The 19,130-nt window shown below is 44.4% G+C and overlaps 1 protein-coding gene across 1 annotated transcript; it reads right to left on the reverse strand.

The window, feature by feature from the left end:
- Positions 1–1,008: 1,008 nt before the first annotated feature.
- On the reverse strand, positions 1,009–18,503 carry LOC140190709 (phospholipase A2-like). Its single transcript, XM_072247526.1, has 4 exons — positions 18,305–18,503; positions 8,231–8,420; positions 2,311–2,438; positions 1,009–1,127 (listed from the first exon to the last, which is right to left on the reverse strand). The coding sequence occupies exons 1-4, from the start codon at positions 18,501–18,503 to the stop codon at positions 1,009–1,011; spliced, it is 636 nt and encodes a 211-aa protein (XP_072103627.1).
- Between the last annotated feature and the right edge of the window lie 627 nt (positions 18,504–19,130).

The following is a 19,130-nucleotide window of genomic DNA, read 5'->3' on the forward strand; positions in this document are numbered from 1 at the left end:
TTGCAAATATATGTTGAACTACTTATAAGAGAATTTCCCCCAAGGTATGTCCTGAGTGAGGCGATAGTTTGAAATGCATGGAACAATCCATGAGGGATGAAGCTGTGGGTGGGGAAAAGCAGGTTCCGTCGGCCATCCTGCCCAAATTTTGTCTGTGGATTGGAAAGCTCCTCGAGGGCTCCAGTGTATGTTTGTAGTGAGGCAAAAGAAGTACGACACCAGGCATGTTTAAATGCTCCAGGACTGTTTTTAATAGATGTAGAAGATACACATCCAGTACTTTGTACCCTTGCGTCGCTGTGAATCGCTACTGAGAAGATTTATCATAAAACATTGCACAATGAAGTTCTGGGAAAAGAAATTTAAACATATGACATGGGCTAGGTCAGACTGGAATCACTTGGAAATCAATGGATTTTTACTTAAGTTCCACACATCAACCGCAAGATGATGCACTTCAGGATGTCGAATGAGAGCAGGACCTACTTAATGGTAGGACCTTGTGGCATTCTGAGGAATGGAAGGACCTTGGTGTACAACTCCAAGGATCCCTTAAGATGGCAGCCCAGGTGTTACAAGTGGTAAACAAGGCAACCATAAAGCTAGTAACCAGGGCATAACGTATAAGAGCAGGAAACTGTTCTATAAAACATTGGCTGCTACATGAATGCAGTTTTGGTTACTTCAGTCTAGAGAGGATTTGATGCTCTGGAGAAGCTCCTGAGGAAATTCCTCGAGATGCTAAAGTTATGTGGAGAGGCACACAAACCAGAACTTGTTTTCATTTGGGAGGAAGATTGATGGCCCTTAGCTTCCTGATTGGTACAAGTAACATTAGGGTGTGAAAACAGGATAAGGATTGATGGATGTAAATGAGATTATTGATTACATTAAGATAGTTAATATCGCAGATCAATGAAGTTGAGAATCCAGAGAAGTAAAAAGCACAATACAATCTGGATGGAAAATTCCAGTTGTATATTGTATAGACATGTCTACACTGAGCCATTATTTACAGCGGGACTGGTCTATTTTCACATTATCAGGATTGAATTTTACTTTGGACATGCAGTTGGCCAAATTGCGATCACATTCACAGACAAACATTTTGCAGGCGTTATTTGTACCTGAAAAAGAAGATATGGAAAATGTCAAAGATGCACTAAACCAAAGTTTACTAAGCTCTTTTAAAGACAATTTTTAAATGTGTGACTCCCAGGCACCTCTTGCTTTTAAGAGCTCTAGCACTGGCCAGAAAGATAAAGGCTACTGGAACATGGGAACATAAGCACTGGCAGGTTCCCTCCAAATCATAGACCTTCCCAGCTTGAATATATGACCCCTCGCTCAAACATCTCCAGGTCTAAATCCTGGACTCCAACCCAATCTTGGCAGAACCATCGCCAGAAGCAACTGCCTCTGTTCCAGAAGATGGTTCTCCACCATCTTCTCAGGGACCCAAGGGATGGACAATACACACCCAACACACCATCAAAGCCCTCTTCAAGAGGCAGCGTCTCAGGAAGGCAGCATCCATCACTAAGAACCTTCACCATCTGGGAATGCTCCCTCCCATTACTACCATCAAGGAGGAGCTAGGGGAGCCTGAAGACCCTCTCTTCAATGACTTAGGAACAGCTTCTTCTCAAATAACAGCTGGCGGCCGCAGAACACTGCATTCGCAATGGCCATAGCATTGACTCCGATGGCACAAAACTACTGTGCCGTGCCAATGGCTTTTGGGAATGCCTGGTGAAGGAAGCCATTGAAATAAAGCTACAGGAAAAGAATTTTAACAAAGGCGAAGGTCTCGCTCTAAGTAAGAACTGGAATTCAATTATAAACAAAGTAGGAGAGCAGAAACCTGGTTAGATGGGGACTAACCAATCAGGAGGGATGGATATTGGGAGTATAAATACTACCGGACTAGACATCATCCCTGATGAAGATGGCAGAGTTTGTTATCAAAGTTTTGGTTAAAATTGATACCTGCACCTGGCTGGATGCCTGAGAAAAATTTATTCATCGTATGCATCGGGAAAGCACTAGATCCTTCTCCATTTACCTTGAGAGGGAAGAAGCTTCTTCTGCTCTGCCATTTGATTTCTGAATGGTCCATGAACCCATGAACAGTACCCAGATACTCCTTTTATCACACTATTTATTTATAATCATTTTATACCATCACACTGCACTGTTTCTCCAAAACAAATTTCACATCATATACACTAAGTCAATGGTAGTAAATCTGATTCTGATTCTGATTCTGAATAAAAATAACAGAAAGAGACCCCTCTAGACCATACTCACTGCTGCATGTGATAGTGTTCTTGTAACAGGTGTATTTGTAGATCTCAGTATAAGGATTGTCTAAGATAGGCGTGCAGTCCTTAATCTTTTCAGCTGCACCATAGCAATTGTCATGGGTCTGACAGCACCTGCAAAATGATAGGTCATGTCAGGAAAATGTGTGGCAGAACATGTCAAGTTATACTATACAACTCCACAAACATCCCCTGCAGTGTAAGGTCAAGGGGGGATCTGAGGTCAGCCAGTGTGTGTTGGACCAGGGGAGATGGTTAGAAGACTCACTGTCGGATGTAGCCACTTGGATCCAGGAACTGCTGGGACTCGGGCAGGAATGAGGAGAGGAATTCCTACGAGTCCAACACTTTAGGTTGACCCATTTTAATGTAGTCAGCTTTTTATTTATCTGTTTCTGTGGATTGTGCAGTGTGTTGGATCACCATAGACCAATATGCAACAGCTCAGACAACCAGCTGCTTCATCGTGGTCTCCTCCAGAGCAGAAAATAACAACTTAAGACAGGGGTCAAAGTTGACCTTCCTCTCCTTTGAGTCTGTGCCACCACTCATCAAGAACGTACCTGATCTTCTACATCAGCTACTTTTGCCTGCATCCCTGATTTCTGTGTTATCCCGAAATCTATCAATCACTGCTTCCAAAGAACTCCATGACTGAGGCTCCACAGCCTCAGGGGTAGGGGATTTCGAAGATTCCTCATCCTCCTGAACAAAGAAACATTCCCTCACTTCAGACCTAGACAGAGTGGGCATGGAGGAGATATTTCCAATAGAGCAGGAGTCTCGGACTAGAGGGCAAAAGGATAAAAGGACAGAGATGAGGGATTTCTTTAGCCTGAAGATGGTGTGCCACAGTTGGCTGTGCAGGAAGTCATCGGGTATATTTAAATCAGAGATTGACAGATACTTAATTGGTAAGGGTGTCAAAGGATATGGGAGAAGGCAGGAGAATGGTGTTGAGAGGTAAAACAAATCCGACATGACTGAATGACAGAGCAGACTTGATGGGCTGAAATCCTCTCCTGTCTTTTGATTTATGGTGTCGGACCTAACTGGCGTATTCATAGTTCCAAGACTGCAAAGCACATTCGAGACACCAAGGCAGATTGTAATGCTGAACAATCATTTGACTTACTGGCACCCCTATATACAGTATAAGCAAGTTCCCACATTACTACTACCACTACGTCGACTCAGGCCTAGGGGGCCGGCGTTGGGCACGATGACGGACTCTCCACTTCTCCCTCTCCCTCATGAGTGTGTTCAGTTCATCTACATTAGCCGTGCTGCTATCTTCTAGGAGCGTGTTGACCATAGTCTTGGGAGGGTGCCCAGGGTTCATCCTCCTGTGCTTGGGCTCCCATATGATGACTAGGCTGGCAGGTAGCTCAGGGTGGCGTAGACAGTGCCCCGCTAGTTGCAGTCTTCTCGCCTCGATTTTAGTGGACAGCATCGGTAGGTTGTTATAGAGCTCAATGTTCGCCATGTGTTGTTGCCAACTCACGTCAAGAGCCATCCGGAGCATTTGTGTATAGCAACCATCTAGAGACTTTCACATAGTCTTGGTGAGTGTCCATGTCTCGAATCCGTATGTGAGAATGGACTCTATGACTGCTATGAAAATCCTCTTCTTAAGCCCTCTGGTCAGGTTCGACTTCCAGATTTCCTTCATGTCGTTCATAGCCCTCCACATCAGCGCCTTCTGTATCTCTATGTCCTTCTCCGAACTCATCATTCTTGACCCGAGGTACTTGTAATCAAAGACTTTCTCAATGGTATCATTCTCTACGGTCTTGAGAGTACCTTCGTCGCAGTTAAACGCCATGTACTCTGTCTTTTTAGCGTTTAGGTGAAGTCCAACTTTATTGCATTCAATTACCACTTTTGTCAGTAGCTGCTGTGCTTGCTCCATCTGGTCAGAGAGCCACATTCGTATTATTAAATTCAGAATTCCAACGAACTTACACATATTTCTTCCCACAAATAGTAGAACTAGTTTTTCCCCCTCACCCAACTTTTAGTAAATGCTGACACAAGAGGTTCTGCAGATGCTGGAGATCTAGAGCAACACACACTAAATAGCGGAGCAACTCAATTGACCAGGCAGCATCTGTGGAGGGAAATGGACAGTTGATGTTTTGGGCCGAGCTCCTTCATCAAGACTGGAAAGGAAGGGGCAGAAGTCAGAATAAGAAGGTGGGGTGATGATGAGGAGTATAAGGTGGGAGTAATGAAGGGAAGGAGGTGAGTTTTTCTTATTAGTCTTATGTGTTACAATACTCTGGAAGCATGTTTACCACATCGAGTGATTTTGTGTATTTTCCAATTTATCATGGAACCAAGAAAGTAATAAAGAGAAGCAAGGGACAGCATTCAAAGTCAACTAAAGGATGTCTGCAAAACAAGAAGCTTTTTGTTACCCAGGAGCTAACTGGTCATGGCTTCCCTAGCTTCTCGCTCCCTCCTGTCCTACAAAGTGCAAGAAGTATTCGAGATTTTATAGAATTTTAAAACGCAGCAACCAAAGCCTCTGTTTATCTCTGTTGCTGCTCTGGGACATGAATTGTCAGGTTTCTACTGTATTATATTTTTATTAATATCCTCCTTTTCCATATTCCCCTTAAACACTGGCTCTCTGGTATTTCTGGCTTGCTTTTCGAGTCTCCTCTGAAGACATACACCAAGTATTTGTTCAGTTTGTTTGTTCCTTCGTTCCCACAAAAACTCCCCTCCTTTAAGGGAACCATGTTGGCCTTGCAAACCCTCTCCTTTATCACCCACCGATTAGTTTTTACTGTCCATTATACATTTCTCACCAACCTGCTTGCATGTTTATTTTTATTTATTTAGAGATGCAGCTTAGTAACCCAACAAGCCCACTCTGCCCAATTACACCCATGTGACCAATTCACCTACAAACCCACCTGTACGTCTTTGGATTATGGGAGGAAACCAGGGCACCCAGGCAGTCATGGGGAGAACGTACAAATTCCTCACAGGCAGAGACGGGAATTGAACCTGGGTCACTGGCACTGTACTAGTGTTATGTTAACTAGTAGGCTACTGTGCCGTCCCCTGTGCTATCTTGTTTTTCCTTATTATGCTTTTGGTCCTATACTAGTTCCAAAATACTTCCAATATACAGGCTTACTACAGCTTTGGGGAACTCTCTAAGTTCCTTTCTTTGATTTAATATGAGTATATCTCATTTCTCCTTGCCAGCAATCGATGGATTTGTTACCCCCTGTGCTTTAAGGGACTGCAAATGATTTATGAAATACTATCCATTGCCTGTCCACCTTCGAACGTAGTGTCCCACCCACCCACCATCAACTCGCCCCTCATGACTTTATGGGTATCTTTGGTGACATTTAACTCTCTCACCTTCAGACTCAATTAATCACGTTCTGGTTTCTCTGGCAAGAAACTCCTTTCTTATTGCACAGCAAACGTATCGAAAATAGCCTTTTACTCAACTGATTTAGAAAACTATCTAGTACACATGCCACAAATTTGCCTTCCATCTTATTCTGGCAAATTTAACTTGTCGAGTCAGTGTGGACTGAAGTGACCCAAGATTACTCTGTTACACCATTAGTTGCATGACTTCTTTCTTATGCCATGCCTAAAAGGAAAAGTTCTTCCCCAACTTCTAGCATTCTTCTGAAAGATGCCTCCACTTTATTCATCAGAAAATACACAAAAGGTACTTACCTACCCATGATCTGCCTGACTTACACTAAGCCCCACTTTCATCACCAACTCTATGGAACCAGTACCCAGGGAGTGGTCAAAGAACACTGAGGCTGTCTACAAGAAGGGACAGAGCCGTCTCTATTTCCTGAGGAGACTGAGGTCCTTTAACATCTGCCGGACGATGCTGAGGATGTTCTACGAGTCTGTGGTGGCCAGTGCTATCATGATTGCTGTTGTGTGCTGGGGCAGCAGGCTGAGGGTAGCAGACACCAACAGAATCAACAAACTCATTAGTAAGGCCAGTGATGTTGTGGGGATGGAACTGGACTCTCTGACGGTGGTGTCTGAAAAGAGGATGCTGTCTAAGTTGCATGCCATCTTGGTCAATGTCTCCAATCCACTACATAATGTACTGGTTGGGCACAGGAGTACATTCAGCCAGAGACTCATTCCACCGAGATGCAACACAGAGCATCATAGGAAGTCATTCCTGCCTGTGGCCATCAAACTTTACAACTCCTCCCTTGGAGGGTCAGACACCCTGAGCCAATAGGCTGGTCCTGGACTTATTTCATAATTTACTGGCATAATTTACATATTACTATTTAACTATTTATGGTTCTATTACTATTTATTATTTATGGTGCAACTGTAACGAAAACCAATTTCCCCTGGATCAATAAAGTATGACTATGACTATGAATGGACCTCTAGGTGATATCAAGGATCAACTATATTGGGCATACAATATACACTTACACTTACTAGGAATTTGCTGTGGTGGGTTTGCAGCAAAAAACAACAGCATTCAACATTCATAAAGAATAAAGAATTGTATAAAAATAAAGTTAGAGGTTAAAGGACCGATATGGAATAAAATATGCATAAATACATAAATACAAGCATGTATTTACAACATAAACAGCAGTATAAAAAATATTTAAAGAGGTTACAGAGCAGTACAGTTACTGAGGATAATGCTGAACCAGATAGCAACCTGAAAAGGAAGATGTGACCACATTCTACATTAATGGAAACTTTACTCTCAAGTCCAAGTTGAGGTACGGTAACCACAACAAAAAGCAAACTCAGTGAAAACTTCTCGAACGAATGTCCCAACTAACTTTTACCAGCAGGGACGGCAGGTATTCATGTGAGCACAGCAAGCAGTGCAACCTGACTCCCAAACTCAAGAATGCCAAGATATGGGTAGGTCGGTAGCTTAAAAAGACTCCCAAAATATTCTCAGTGCTTGGGATACATATTGGGATATTAAATGTGAAAAATGCTCAGTGAAGGTCCAGTCCTACAGCTTCTCACGTGAGGGGTGGGGTTGGGAGGGGAGGGTAAAAGGCTCTTCAGTCCATCAAATCTGTGCCAGCCATTGAGAACCCATTCACACTAATCCCATTCTATTCTCTCCACAACGGCATCAGCTTCTCTCGGTTTCTACCACTCAGTGGGAAGTTTATGGTGGACAATGAACCTACCAATAGCGGCCACCTGGAGGTCACAGAGAAAATGTGCAACCACCATACAATTAATGCTGGAGGCCAGGACTGAACTGGGTCACTGAAGCCGAGTGGCAGCAGTTTTAATAGCTGCAGCACTACATCAGCCATACCTTCTGTAGGTGAACGGGAATAGTGTTCTGGCCATGGCCTTCAATGAGGTACACACTTAGTGGCCACTTTATGAGGTGTGCCTGTATACCTGCACATTAACACAATATCTAATCAGCCAGTCAACTGGTAGCAACTCAGTGGCATAAAAGCACGCAGACCTGGTCAAGAGGTTCACTTGTTGTTCAGACCACGTATCAGAAATATGATCTAAGTGATTTTGACCATATACCGTTTGTTGGTGCCAGACGGGGTGGTTTAAGTATCTCAGACACTGCTGATCTCCTGGGACTTACACACACAACGGTCAATGATGTGAAAAACCACAAAAGAAAATGGAGTGAGAGGCAGTTCTGTTAATGAGAGAGGTCAGAGAATGGTCAGACTGGTTCAAGCTGACAGGAGGCGACAGTAACTCAAATAGGGACATATGACAACAGTGGTGAGCAGAGCAGCATCTATGAACGCACAACATGTCAAACCTCGCAGTGGGAGTGCTGCAGTTGTAGAAGACGACAAACATAGACTCGGTGGTCACTTTATTAGGTACAGGATGTATGGCTCTGTAGAGTCTTTTCTGTAACCTACCTGTCTAGATCATCCACTGGTGTCCCAGACCCACCTAACCCACAGTAGCATCCATAGTCAATGAATTGATGTAATGGGCTGCTTTTTGGAAGAACGCACTTGATCATCCAACGTAACTGCACAATATTCAAGTTTATTGGGTGTGAGCTCTCAGCAATGGCTACATCAGCAATAGCTACATCAGCAATAGCTACATCAGGAGAGAGAGGAACAGACAGACACAAACAGGTTAGAACATGAAGCGACCAACATCAAAACAAGGCTCGCTCGAGGAGAGTCTCCTTACCTGAGAGCAGAAGCAGGACAAACAACCTCAACATTGTCGTTTGCTCTTCCCTGTCCTGGAAATCACACTTGTCACAAAGCTCACTCCATCCCTTTTTATAATCAGTCATGGTAAAGGGTGAGGTTCAGTTCCTGGAATGTTTCAGGGGAACTGATAGCGTCGATAAGATAAGACAAACAGTCCAGTTGATACAACTGGTCTCTATTTGACTGGGCTGGAGAAATGGAGCCAATCCTGACTGCTTCCAGCTCTTCCAGGAACAGCACAGGAGAGGACAACATCACCTTGGCCTTGACACCAGCCACTCTCAAACAGCTACAACTCGGGGTGGATTGGAGGGAGTAGATGTAGCACAGCCCTCGGACAGAGGAGAACACTGCATGAGAGCTTACGGTTAGATATGGCAAAGTAAATCTCAACAAGCATCTTTTACCAAGGAGCAACACTAATTTTAGACACGAGTGTCTGAAGTTATCTGCTAGATCAGGGGTTCGCAACCTGGGGCCCATGCCATGCCATGTCCATGGCAGGGGTCCATGGGAACCCCTGTGCTACACCTTCGGCAGCAGTACGATAGGTGTAACACCAATACAATTTGTTACACAGGAATTCAATTTAGGCTTATTTGGGCTCAGCATCCATGAAAATATATGTTTACGTTCACACGGGAACTATAATTGTTCACATGCAGTGAGGGATTAAAGTCTTACTTAGCATTTACATTCTGAATGGCAAAGTAAGCTTTAACAAGGAGCTTTCATCAAGGAACTACAATACTACTTTTATCTTTCAGTGCTTGAAATTCTGTACTACACATCTCAGAAAGCAACACCATACTCCCACGAGAAAATATAAAAATTTTTCACTTGTTTTGAAGTCAAATATTTGATTTTGCAAGACCGCTTTTTGAACCACTTGTTGGTCCAACATATATTTCATTGTTTAAAAAAAACATTGAACATAGAACAGCACAACACAGTACAGGCCCTTCGGCCCACAATGTTGTGCTAATCTTTTAGCCTGCTCCAAGATCAATCTAACGCTTCCTTTCCACACAAGTTTTCTTTCATCCATGTGCCTATCTAATAATTTCTTAAGTGTCCCTAAGGTATCTGTCTCTACCACAACCCCTGGCAGTGCGTTCCACTCACCCACCACTGTGCAAAATAAAACTTAACCTAACATTCCCCCTATACTTTCCTCAAATCACCCACTCATGTTAGCCACTGCCTCACATGGAAAAAGGCACTCGTTGCCATTCTATCAATGCCTCTTATCATCTTACACACTTCTATAAAGACTCCTCTCATCCTCCTTTGTGCAAGGAGGAAAGTTTTAGCTCGCACAACCTTTCCTCATAAGATATGCACTCTAACCCAGGCAAATCTCCCCTGCACCCTCTTTAAAGTGAAACTGTTTTGCTTTTTCCCTCCTTCCCTTACCTAACTCAACCTTACTTTGCCTTTCAGTGTCTTACAGTCCACAGAAAGGTGTCCTGCTGTGTTACATATTAATTCAATCTGGGCTTTTTTTGGACTCAACAAGCATAAAAACATGGGTTTATGTTCACACAACAATGAGGAGGGATTAAATAATTCCTTTCCATTTCAGTTCTCAATGACCCCGCAGAATACTCTTAATAACAAAGGACTGCCCATGCGCTGGTGTGGTGATTAAATTAAATTATTATTCAGATCAACTGATGATCCCACTGGTGATAGCACAGGACAGTCAACATCTTAGTCCACGAGTATTTTCAATTCTTTTGTTCTGGACACCAATGACTACCAGGAATAGTCTGGTTGGCAACCGGGAATAGTCCGGTGACAGTGTGGAGAGACAGCGGACAGCCAGGAAAGACTGGTACTGGGGGTGTCGGGATTGGCAGTCTGGGCACCAGCTCAGAAGAGCACCCACCTCTTGAAGCTCCTACTTTACACGGAGAAACATACCCTCGGGGTCCTCCGAAAGGGAGGGAGAATGATGGACCCAATCGGATGGATACAGTTAATTACAGAGGATAAGAGGCTCTGAGTGTCCAGTGTGTTGGTGTGGGAGAGCGTTTTCCAGCATTAAAGGTTTACGAGTCCACCAAGCAAAGTTGAAGTGCTATTCCATCTCAGTGGATGAAGGTGAAATTACTTCACCAAGCACAGATGATGTGGTCTTTTCAACCACTGATTCACGAGCCACAGCTGTTCGCTCTGGAGAGAGTCATCATACTCCAGGTCAGACAAGAGATAACCCAGGTCAGGTTTCAGACCACAGTACCCAGGTAGATCATTTGCATGATGGTGGTGGTGAGGAGGTAGAGAAGATGAGGAAGGTCAAGTGGCCAGCAATGGCAGATGAGAAGGCTTGATGCATGTTTGATGAGGATGTCAGTATGATGTTGGAGAACACTCTCAGGGGAACATCAAAGAGAAAGTTGGAAGTGATGGGTGATATGATTTACAATGTTGGAAAGTACAGGTTTGGTTTGGTTGAGTTGAAGAAAGCAAAGCCTACACAGCAACCAAGGAGGCGCCAGAAGGAGGTTAGTAGGTTGAGGTGAAAGCTTAGATCGTTGAGACAGAGGTGGAAGGTAGCAAGTGAGGGTGACAAGTCAGGGCTTGCTGATCTCCGAGAGCATGTTCAAATAAAGTTAACGTCACTCTGTCGTGCAGAGTCACAATGTGAAAAGAGAAAGAAGAGAGTGAAGGCAAGAAATCGTTCTTTGAGAACCCACATGAGATCACAAAGAAAATGTTTGAACAAAGTAAGAGCGGGCAGCTTACATCTCTCAACAAGAACTTGAGGATCACCTGTCAAGCACTTACTCTAACAAACAGCGGGAGGCTCCTTTGCTTGACATTTCAGGGCTTGTGAAGCCTACCAAGTCAGGAGTGAAGTTCGATCTGTCAGAACCCAAATCGGCAGAAGTTGAACGGTTCATCGGAAAGGCAAGGTCAGGCTCAGTGCCAGGACCTAATGGAGTGCCATATAAGGTGTTCAAGAAGTGTGAAGAACTGAGGAAATACTTGTGGAGATTGTTAAAGGTGGTGTGGAGACAAGGTGCTGTTCCTTTGTCATGGTGTGAGGCTGAAGGAGTATACATCCCGAAGGAAAATAATTCTACTACATTGAATCAGTTCCGACCAATTTCACTCCTGAATGTAGAGGGGAAGATTATGTTTGGCATTCTAGCAGAAAGAATATCTTCATTTGTGATAGCGAATGAATTGATAAATACATCTGTGTAGAAGGCAGGAGTACCAGGCTTCCCGGGATGCCTTGAACATTCTAGTATGATATGGCATACCAAACAGGAGTCGAAAAGGTTGAGAAGAAATCTGGCTGTAGTTTGGCTTGATCTGGCAAATGCGTATGGTTCTGTTCCTCGTGTCCTGATTGAGTTTGCGATGGAATTCCTATGGATTCCTGCTAAGGTGAGGAACTTTGTTATGCAGTACTACAACGATTTCCGGATGAGGTTTTCCACTCAGCAGTTTACAACTAGGTGGCAGAGCTTGGATGTTGGAATCCCAGTGGGATGTGCAATTTCACCCATCCTTTTTGTGTTAGCCATGGAGGTCATTGTGAGGGCTGCCAAATCAGTGGGACCAGGTGTCGCACTTGATGGCGGAGGGGAGTTACCACCAATACGAGCGTTCATGGACAATCTCACCCTTTTGGGTCCTAGCACGGAGGCAGTGGAAAATGTACTATCTAGACTCGAGGAGCTAATGGATTAAGGAAGAATGAAGTTCAAGACCAAGAAGTCAAGGAGCCTTGTTCTTAGGAGAGGAAAGCTGGTTGACTTTCATTTCACCCTTTGTGGAGAGGAGATTCCATCCATTCAGGACCAACCAGTTAAGAGCCTCGGACGATGGTACACAGAGGAGCTGAGAGACACCAAGAGGGTTCAAGAGACAGGAGAACAGATCAGCAGAGGTCTGATGTCTGTTGACAAGTGTGGCTTGCCTGGCAAGTTGAAGTTGTGGTGCTTGCAGTACAGACTGATGCCACGGATAATGTGGCCACTAACTGTCTATGAAGTGGCAATGTCCCATGTTGAGGCAATGGAACAGAAGATCAGCAAATATGTGAAGAAGTGGCTTGGAGTACCGAGCAGCCTCACCAATGTTGCAATCCACAGTAGCCAGACAAAGCTTACCATCCCAGTTGTTGAAGAGGTCAAGGTAGCCAAGGTAAGATCATTCTTGATGCTTCGAGACTCAAAAGACCCTGTCACCAAGAACACCCAGCCGGATGTGAGATCAGGCAGGAAGTGGTCAGCCCGTGTAGCAGTTGATGAGGCAGAGTCTAGATTGAAGCTCAAGGAGACGGTTGGGGCTATCCAGCTAGGCCGCCAGGGACTTGGATGGACAACCCACAAGTGGTGGTCATCTTCTACAGGTAAGGAGAACCGTGAGCTTGTAATACAAGAAATATGAGAGGTAGAAGAAGAGAAGAGGTTAGCTAAAACAGCTGGCCTGGCCAAACAAGGGGCTTGGACCCGGTGGGAAAGTTGAACAACGACATCTATCTTGGAATGTTCTGTGGCAGATGGAACTGCTCCGCATTTCTTTTCTATGCAGAGCAGCGTATGATCTGCTCCCAACACCTGTCAACCTCAGCACCTGGGATGAAGATAAGAGAGACAGGTGTGCTGCTTGTGGCAAGAAGGGAACACTTCAACATATTTTGAGTGCATGCAGAGTCAATCTTTCCAGCGGCATGTACACTTGGAGACATAACAACGTTCTCAAAGTTGTAACAGAAGCGGTTGAGTAGAGAGTACTACTGCACAACTTATCTCATGCCCCATGCTGCACAGAACATCGCATATCATTTGTGAAAGAAGGCTCCAAGTCAAGGGTGTACAGCGCAGGCTCACGATCAAGCATACTTTCTTCAGCCAATGATTGGTGTGTCAAGGCTGACCTGGATGGGAAAGGCAGTTTCCCAGAGCAAATAGCTTTCACCACATTGCATCCAGATATAATCATATAGTCTGACACCAGCAGAAGTGGTTATTGGTGAACTCACAGTCAGTCCCCTGGGAAGACAACATCGATGAAGCCCATGAGCACAAGTTAACCAAGTATGCAGAATTAAGATCAGAGGGTGGAAGGTCTCATGCTTTCCATTCGAAGTAGGCTGCAAAGGGGTTAATTGCATTCACTTTCCAGAAGTGGCTGCGTGACCTTGGCTTCACTAGAAGAGAGATCAAGTCAACCAGCAGGGCTGTAGCTGAGGCAGCAAAGAAAGGATCAGCATGGGTGTGGAGCAAGTATGTCCAGAGGGACAGTGTATACATCTTTTGCAAACCCTTCAGTAGGTGCATAGACACCTGAAGAGCAGACTATCTGTTGGATGGAAGCGACCAACATCTCTGATAGAGGCCAATGCCAAGTTTTTAAGCTCACCAGTGGGAGATGGTGCTTTAGCACTGCTGGCCCACCACCTCGAGGGATTCTTGATCATAAGCGGGCCGAAACTCCTGAAGACAGGTGGCAGATCAACTGATGATCCCACTGGTGATAGCACAGCACAGTTAACATGTTAGTCCACGTGTATTTTCAATTCTTTCGGAAGCCTAATTGAACGATCTAGAAACCAGAGTTCAAATACCACCATGGCAGCTATGGAATTTAACATTTGTTTAAGATATGAATTTTCTTTAATAAGAGCATTGATAAGCACATTGGATAATTATAGACACCCTTCCAGTTCAACAATGTCCTTGAGTGGAGGTGTTGGGACAGAGGGAGAGATGTAGATAGCAGACATGATTTGGTAAGGGACACATTCAGAATCATCAACTACAAAATACCAGTCTCCAGTCCAGGACAAGAATCACTGAAAGCTGTACTTAAATCATGATCTTAAATAGAAATATCAGTGCTCGCCTCTCTGGGATCATGCGTAGCTATGAAGTATCATGGGATACTTAGCCAAATGCAAAGAACCCATCATGCCAAGCTAAGGCAGATGAAAACCAGCCAGCTCAGCATGTGAGAGCTCAAGGTGTTAGCCAACACAATCTGATGGAAAATTTGTGAGCCAGGATGGAATAATAGGTAAATAAGTACAAGTTGCTCCAGAGGACTAAGAACAGCCTCAATCGGACCGAGATAAATATTTACTTGAGATAGTGTGGTCACAGGATCACAATACATGCAAGAGGGGGTAGGGAGCACTTTGGGAAGTTTGTTTCCCTGAAATCAGCAGAAGAGAAAAAAGGTTGTGGAAGTAAATTTGGAAGGCCGTGCATTTTCACTGTGACATGAGCTTTCACTGGGCACTTCATGGCCAATGTGGATAAAGTAAGAAGGGCAGAAGATGGATCCAATCTGCCACTGAAATGGTTGCAACAGTCCACTACATTGATCAGAAATGCCTGCACAAGCACGTCAACAAGCACGTCAAAGCTGCTTCGCTAAGTGCATAGGTATTCCCCATTGGTACGTTCCCAAGACCCATATAGCAAGTTGTGATGGTTTTAATTTCCTTTCTGACACCCACTTTGTTTCTCTCTCCACAGATGCTGCCAAACCTGCTGGGTGCTTTTAATGCTCTATTGTTATTTGAGGTTATTTTAATACTTGTCTAGAAATCATGGCAGAATTTATTTGTTCTGTCATACACTTTCTTAGACCATAAGACCATAAGACATAGAAGTAGGATTAGGCAATTCATCTCATCAAGTCTACTTCACCATCTCATCATGACTGATCCATGTTCCTCTCAACACCATTCACCTGCCTTCTCCCAGTAAACCCTCAACCCCTGACTAGTCCAGAAACTATCGAACTCTGTGTTCAATATACGCAGTGACTTGGCCTCCACAGCCGTTTTTGCCAATGAATTCCTCAGATTCACTTCTCTCTGGCTAAAGAAATTCCTCCTCATCTCCATTCGAAATGGACGTCCCTCTATTCTGAGGCTGTGTACTCTGGCCTTAGACTCCCCCACCATCAGAAACATCCTCTCCACATCCACATCGCAGCCTTTCAACATTCGATACGTTTCATTGAGATCCTCCATCATTCTTCTGAGTTCTAGTGAGTACAGTCCAGAACCATCAACCATTTTCATAGGATAAGTCATTCAATCCCAGAATCATTTTTGTGAAACCCCTTTGAACCCTCTCCAATGTCAGTGCATATTTTCTTAGATAAGGGGTCCCAAACTGCTCAGAATATTCCAAGTGAGACCTCACTAGTGCTTTATAAAGCTTCAACGTCACATCCTTGCATTTATATTCTAGTCCTCTTGAAATACTTTATACTTTATACTTTATTGTCGCCAAACAATTGATACTAGAACATACAATCATCACAGCGATATTTGATTCTGAGCTTCCCGCTCCCTGAAGTACAAATCGATAGTAAATATTAAAAATTTAAATTATAAATCATAAATAGAAAATAGAAAATGGAAAGTAAGGTAGTGCAAAAAAACCGAGATGCAGGTCCGGATATTTGGAGAGTACAGCCCAGATCTGGGTCAGGATCCGTTCAGCAGTCTTATCACAGTTGGAAAGAAGCTGTTCCCAAATCTGGCCGTATGAGTCTTCAAGCTCCTGGGCCTTCTCCCAGAGGGAAGAGGGACGAAAAGTGTGTTGGCTGGGTAGGTCGTGTCCTTGATTATCCTGGCAGCACTGCTCCGACAGCGTGCGGTGTAAAGTGAGTTCAAGGACGGAAGATTGGTTTGTGTGATGTGCTGCGCCATGTTCACGATCTTCTGCAGCTTCTTCCTGTCTTGGACAGGACAACTTCCATACCAGGTTGTGATGCACCCTAGAAGAATGCTTTCTACGGTGCATTTATAAAAATTAGTGAGGGTTTTAGGGGGCAGGCCAAATTTCTTCAGTTTCCTCAGGAAGTAAAGGTGCTGGTGGACCTTCTTGGCAGTGAACTCTGCTTGGCTGGACCAAGTCAGGTCATTTGTGATATTGACCCCGAAGAACTTAAAGCTTTTGACCTGTTCCACTTGCGCACCACCGATGTAAGTTGGGTCATGCGGTCCGCTATTCCTTCTGAAGTCAACAACCAATTCCTTCGTCTTGCTGACGTTGAGGGGTAGGTTATTGTCTTCACACCATGCCACCAGGTTCTTATTTTCCTCTCTGTACTCAAACTCATCATTACCCGAGATACGGCCTACAATTGTTGTGTCATCAGCAAACTTATATATTGAGTTTGATGAAAACTTGGTTACACAATCATGGGTGTACAGTGAGTACAGCAGGGGGCTGAGTACACAGCCTTGTGGGGCACCGGTGTTCAGAGTGATTGTAGAGGAGAGCTTGTCCCCTATTTTTACAGCCTGGGTCCTGTCTGTGAGGAAGTTGAAGATCCAGCTGCAGATCCAGGTTCCAGAGCTTAGGAAACAGTTTATTTGGAATGATGGTATAAAAGGCAGAGCTGAAAAATGAAAAGGAGCTTTACGTATGTGTCTTTATTCTCCAGGTGTTCTAAGGAGGAATGCAAACATTGCATTTACCTGTCTCACCAATGACTCAACCTGCAAATGACTCCTGCTAAGACTCCCAAGTCTCTTTGCGTCTCAGATTTTTGAATTTTCTCTCCATTTTGAAAATAGTTTATGCTTTTATTTCTTCTACCCAATTGCATGATCATGCACTTCCCGACACTGTATTCCATCTGCCACCTTTTTGCCCATTCACCTAATCTGTCTAAGTCCTTCTGTAGCCTCTCTACTTCCTCAAAACTACCTGCCCCTGCACCTAGCTTTGTATCATCCACAAGCTTAGCTATCAATTCCATCATCCAATTCATTGACATGTAGCATAAAAAGCAGTCTCAACACAGACTCCAGTGGAACACCTCTAGTCACCGGCAGCCAACCAAAAAAGGCTTCCTCTATTCCTGCTCTTTGCCTCCTGCCATCAGCCAATGCTCTATCCATGCTAATATCTTTCCTGTCATACCATGGGCTCTTAACTGTTAAGGATCCCCGTCTGTGGCATCTTGTCAAATGCCTTCTGAAAATCCAAGTACACAACATCAACCGATTCTCCTGCTTGTTATTTCTTCAAAGAATTCCAACAGATTTGTCAAGGAAATTTTTCCCTTAAAGAACCATGCTAACTTCAGCCTAGTTCATCATGTATCCATGGAGACTTGCTAGCTTTGCTCTTGATTTTTAATCAATAAAAATACTGGAAATTCAAACACTTGTTTGTAACAGCAATAAGTGCTATTTGTGAAAATGCATCCGGGGAGAACATTTTTTTCTGATTTCTAACAACTGCAGCGATATTTTTCCTGACTAGTAACACCACTACTCTCCCTTTTTTTATCCTTCCTGCTCTATCACATCTAAAACAACGGAACCCTGGTATACTAACCCACCAGCCCTGCCCCTTCTGTAACCAAGTCTCACTAATAGCTACAACGTTATAAATCCATGCCCTGAGCTTATCTGCCTTTCTTAGGATACTTCTTGCATTGAAATATCCGCAGCTCAGGATGTTAATCACACCACACTCAACTTGTTGGTTCCCAACAATGTCTGCACTAACTGTTCTGACACTTTGGTATAAAGCCAGGAATTAAATTCCCCACCCAGCACCGTAGCTCCCAGTAACGGACACAGTGTTGCTGCTACCCCCCAGGTCACGCCGATTCGTAATTGTTTCCACCCCTGACCGTGCAGCGCTCTCTCAGCAAGGCATGGAGGTATCCATTACGTACATCATCCCTACTTACCAGCCCACGAGCCTCCGCATCCAACGCATCATTCTCTGCAACTCCAAGGGGATCCCACCATCAAACCCGGGGACGACTTCCGGAGAGCCATCTCACGGGCGAAGTGGCAGTTCCGAACCAAGCTCCAGTCAGTGACGGATGCTCGGCAGCTGCGGCAGCGCTTGAATGCCACAGCACCTCCAACAAAGCTGCAACAAGCATCATAGGACACAGCAAGGCTTCGCTTCCAGATGAGCTCGATGCCTTCGATGCTCACTTTAACCATCAAAACATGGAGGAACCATCACAGCCACTGATGATCCTGTGATCTCTGTCCCTGAAGCCTATGTGCGAGCAGCCCTCAGAAGGGTGAACCCACAAAAAGCATTTGACCCAGATGGGGTACCTGGCCAAGTACTGAAGACCTGTGCTGCGTTCACCGAGGTCTTTAACCACTGACTTGGGCAGTGCGAGGTATCCACCTGCATCAAGCAGGGTTCGATTATACCAGTGCCCAAGAAGAGCGTGGTGATCTGCTTCAGTGACCATTAACCACTTACATCCACAGTGATGAAGTGTTTTGAGAGGTTGCTGATGGAATATATCAACTCCTGCCTGAGAAGTGACTTGGATCCATTCCAATTTGCCTACTGGAGCAGCAGGTCCACAGCATCTTATTGGCTCTTCACTCAACCCTGGAGCATCGAGACAGCAAAGGTGCATACACCAGGATGCTCTTTTTCGACTACAGCCAGGTCTTTAATACCATCATCCCCTCAAAACTAATCAATAAGCTTCAAGACCTTGGCCACAATACGTCCTTGTGCAATTAGATCCGTGATTTTCCCTCTTGCAGAACTCAGTCAGTTCAGATTGGCAACAGCTCCTCTACTATCTCCATCAGCACTGGTGC

Source organism: Mobula birostris, chromosome 31 (assembly GCF_030028105.1).
Source record: "Mobula birostris isolate sMobBir1 chromosome 31, sMobBir1.hap1, whole genome shotgun sequence".
Taxonomy (NCBI): domain Eukaryota; kingdom Metazoa; phylum Chordata; class Chondrichthyes; order Myliobatiformes; family Myliobatidae; genus Mobula; species Mobula birostris.